The 3,691-nt window shown below is 35.3% G+C and overlaps 1 protein-coding gene across 1 annotated transcript; it reads left to right on the top strand.

Annotated features, from left to right (window-relative positions):
- Positions 1–794: 794 nt before the first annotated feature.
- On the top strand, positions 795–3,395 carry LOC124218890 (uncharacterized). Its single transcript, XM_046625789.2, has 5 exons — positions 795–984; positions 1,204–1,687; positions 1,848–2,591; positions 3,024–3,172; positions 3,255–3,395. Exons 1-5 carry the CDS (start codon positions 795–797, stop codon positions 3,317–3,319), a joined length of 1,632 nt encoding a protein of 543 aa, XP_046481745.2. The 3' UTR covers positions 3,320–3,395.
- The last annotated feature ends 296 nt before the right edge of the window (positions 3,396–3,691 follow it).

Below are 3,691 nucleotides of genomic sequence, written 5' to 3' on the forward strand. Positions count from 1 at the left end.
ATATCGGCGATCCAGAATAATGAGGATGACTATAAGAATCACACAATGAATGAAGAGTGGATTCAAGCATCTAAGGCAGTAGTAGTGCTCCCAGACCAGTTGAGCACAGTAATAAATGCGATTGGAAAAGTAGTAGTATACGATGCCACTTATGTGCCTAAACTCGCTAAAGATAATTATCATGAAGGGAGATTCGTACCCCAAAGCGAGCAAGTAGTGCTCTCTAATCTTAGAGAAGTCGTTGAAGCGTTGTCACATGAAGACACGCCAGTGCAACAACGGCGCGCATTCTATCAACACAACCCTATTCCTGGGGCTATCTGGCACGGGCATCCTGAGAATCCAATTCTCCAGAACCCCAATGATGTAATCCCGCCCAACTACCAAGTAGTGGACCTTAAAGACAATATTGATGATCTAAGGGCTAAGATGAACTATCTTAACAAGAAGGCCGGCAAATATTTCTCCGAGCCAATTGTTTAGAAACAATGGAGCAATGTATGAAAATTTTAGAAGAAATCAACCAACCTTACATGCAAGTAACATACGACTTGGCTATAGCAAAAATCGCTTTTCAAATTAAAGCCACTGAGACAAGTCCAAAATTTTCCAAGTTATTTATACATTTGGGTTCTTTTCACATCATGCAATCTTATTTTAAAGTTATTGGGAAATTCATTGATGGTTGTGGACTGTCAACAATTATGGTTGAGAGCGAGTTGCTTGCGAGTGGGTCTGTAGCAAGTTTTTTAGATGGCAAACATTTTAACCGGTGTAAGAGGTTACATCCTATGATGGCCTTAGGATTGCAAATTCTTCATTTCCGATCTTTCTTGGAACAGGAAAAAATTGAAATAACTGATGATATATTTCAAGAATTGCAAAGATTAAAATCTTGCCAAACACCAATATTTTTTATTCACGACGAAAAACTCAAAGAATTGTGTGCAAATTATGCTAAATTTGAGGAACAAACTCTCCATGGTGATTTTGGTAAAACTGCTCAGTTTTATATGGTGTACGTAAAGCTTGTACATTATTATTCAACTCTTAGCAGAAGTATTCGTTTGGGAGATTTTGAGTTATTCAAAAATATTTTACCTAAAATTACAAACTTATTTTTTTTATTTAATCACCAAAATTATGCAAGATGGACGGTTACGTATCATCACAACCTTATGAAAGTTGCTTCAACTCATCCAGGGCTAGAAGATTTTAAAAAAGGGTTCTTTGGAATTAAACGTACGGGAAAACCATTTTCGAGGCAGCCGATTGACTTAACTCTAGAGCAAACGATCAATGCGGATGCTGCTAGGCGACTAACTGGAATCACTCATTTGACAGATTCCATCGCAGCTCGTCAACGTTGGGCTCGTAGTCATGATATTCGATCAACTATTATCACCCACGTTTTGGAAGAGATAGGCATTAATAAAAAACAAGATATTTCAGCAGAGTTACAGCCATCGAACATCAAAAAAAATTGCGAGCAACTGGAAAAGTTTGTAAAATCTTTTGATCAATACATCAATCCATTTAGTGCCCAGTTACCTCCGAATCAATTGTTTAACATATCATCTGGTAAAGCTGCTTCAACTCAAGTAGAAGACTTTCTTCTGAACGTTGAAAAGATTGGTGATGATCTTCGCAAAGCATTCATTTCTGAATGTTCATCAGATATTAACCGGTTTGATAAAGCAATCAAGAAAATACCAATTCACAATTTTTCAAGTCAGATAGAAAAAAAAACCGTGAAAGTTGGAGGAAAAAATCAAGAAATCAAAATACAGCGGGATTTATTTGGACGCATGTTGGGGCTATCAATGGACTATGATCGATGTCCTCAGAATTTTATCATATCCGATAACTCCTGTGCCTCTTTCTCTATGCCATTTGGACGGAGGAATTCACAAAACAGATAAGTCAGCGCTTGCTAAATCTCTTGAGGCAAAAATCGACCATGATCCACCAAGTCACGCTGATGTATATTTGATTGACGGTTTCTTTATTCTACATGCTATGAAAGAAGTACCCAGGACTTTTGGTAATATTTCAAAGAAATTTTTGCAAATGATTACTAAATTTTCAGCATCCAGAATAGATGTTATCTTTGATCAATATTGGTACCCTTCCATCAAAGACAACGAACGGAGTCTTCGACATGAAGCACCACTAATTGATTACTCGATTTATGGACCAGACCAAATCAGATCAAGTGACTTTACGAAAGAAATGCGAAATACCAAATTCAAGGAAGCTCTTATTGAATTTTTCACTATACATTGGGCAACGGATGATGTTGCGCCGTTTATTGGAAATAAATTGATCCATTTGAATTTCAAAAATTGTTATTCATATAGATCCAATGACGGCAAAGTCGAGTCAAGTATCGTTGAAGATTTGTGTTGTAAATCTCATGAAGAAGCAGACAGTAAAATTATTTTCCATGCTTGTAGCATTATTGATCAGTCTAATATTGTTATTAGAGGTTCAGATACTGATATTTTAATAATCATGCTGGGCAACATGGTTAACTTGAAAAATCCTTCTTCTCACATTTGGATGCTAACCGGGACAGGAAACAACGAAAGGTTTATTGATGTCAGCAAAATATATACAGAACTTGGTCCACTTTTAGCTAAAAGCTTAATTGGCTTCCACGCTTTCACTGGTTGTGATTTCAATCCAGCTTTTTATAATCGGGGCAAAAAAAAACCTTTCACGTTACTAAAAAATAACGTTGAATTTCAAAAAGCATTCGCTGCTTTCGGTGACATTGGCCTGACTGAGGATACCATACGTGAACTGTTTAATGTTATCCAGAAGTACACTTGCAGTATGTACAATGCTAAAAAATCCATCGATGTTGATGATGGGAGATTTCAGCTGTTCGTTAATTCCTACAAGGCTGTAGATATGAACGAAAATTTTAATAAAAAAGTCCGGAGCTTTGATGCAAGTTTGATCCCTCCGTGTAAATCTGAACTGTACCAACAAGTTTTGAGGACGCATTATATTTCCAGCATTTGGAAAAATGCTCATGCGAATGAGCCCACATCACTGAATCCCCTTGAATACGGCTGGATGGAGATGGAAAACCGTTACGTATTTAAGTGGTTCGAAGGAGACCAACTTCCTTGCTTTGTCAGCGACTTGATTCTAAATCCTGAAGGTAATGACAGCATTGTAACATTTATTGTAACAGCATTTTAATTATCATAAGCTTATTTAAAAATTTTATTTTATTTTTACAGAATCTGACTTGGAGGATGAAGATGACTTGTCACTTTCTGAAGACGATTCCGAAGATGAAAATTAATTATAAAATATTTCATGATTATTTCATTGTTATAAATTATTTCCAAAAATAAATATATTCTGATATGAATAATGAATATATCTAATTAATGTTTGATTTTTTTTTTCCATCTTTATAATAATTTTATATTTGTTAAAGCGTTATAATGAACCCTTTTTTCTTTATTATACACATTTAAAGTAGTAGATCGTTCGTTTCATTGTGTATTTATAAAATTTTTTACATTGACTAATATAATTTTAATGTTATATAAACTTGACGAATGTGAAAATTACAACTGTGAACATACATATGCACGGACTACAGGTAATGTTTCGCTGTAAGCCGGATAGTTACAACCGGAAAAAATGTCAGCCATTTTTAATATTGGCT

Source organism: Neodiprion pinetum, chromosome 5, assembly GCF_021155775.2.
Source record: "Neodiprion pinetum isolate iyNeoPine1 chromosome 5, iyNeoPine1.2, whole genome shotgun sequence".
In the NCBI taxonomy this organism is placed as follows: domain Eukaryota; kingdom Metazoa; phylum Arthropoda; class Insecta; order Hymenoptera; family Diprionidae; genus Neodiprion; species Neodiprion pinetum.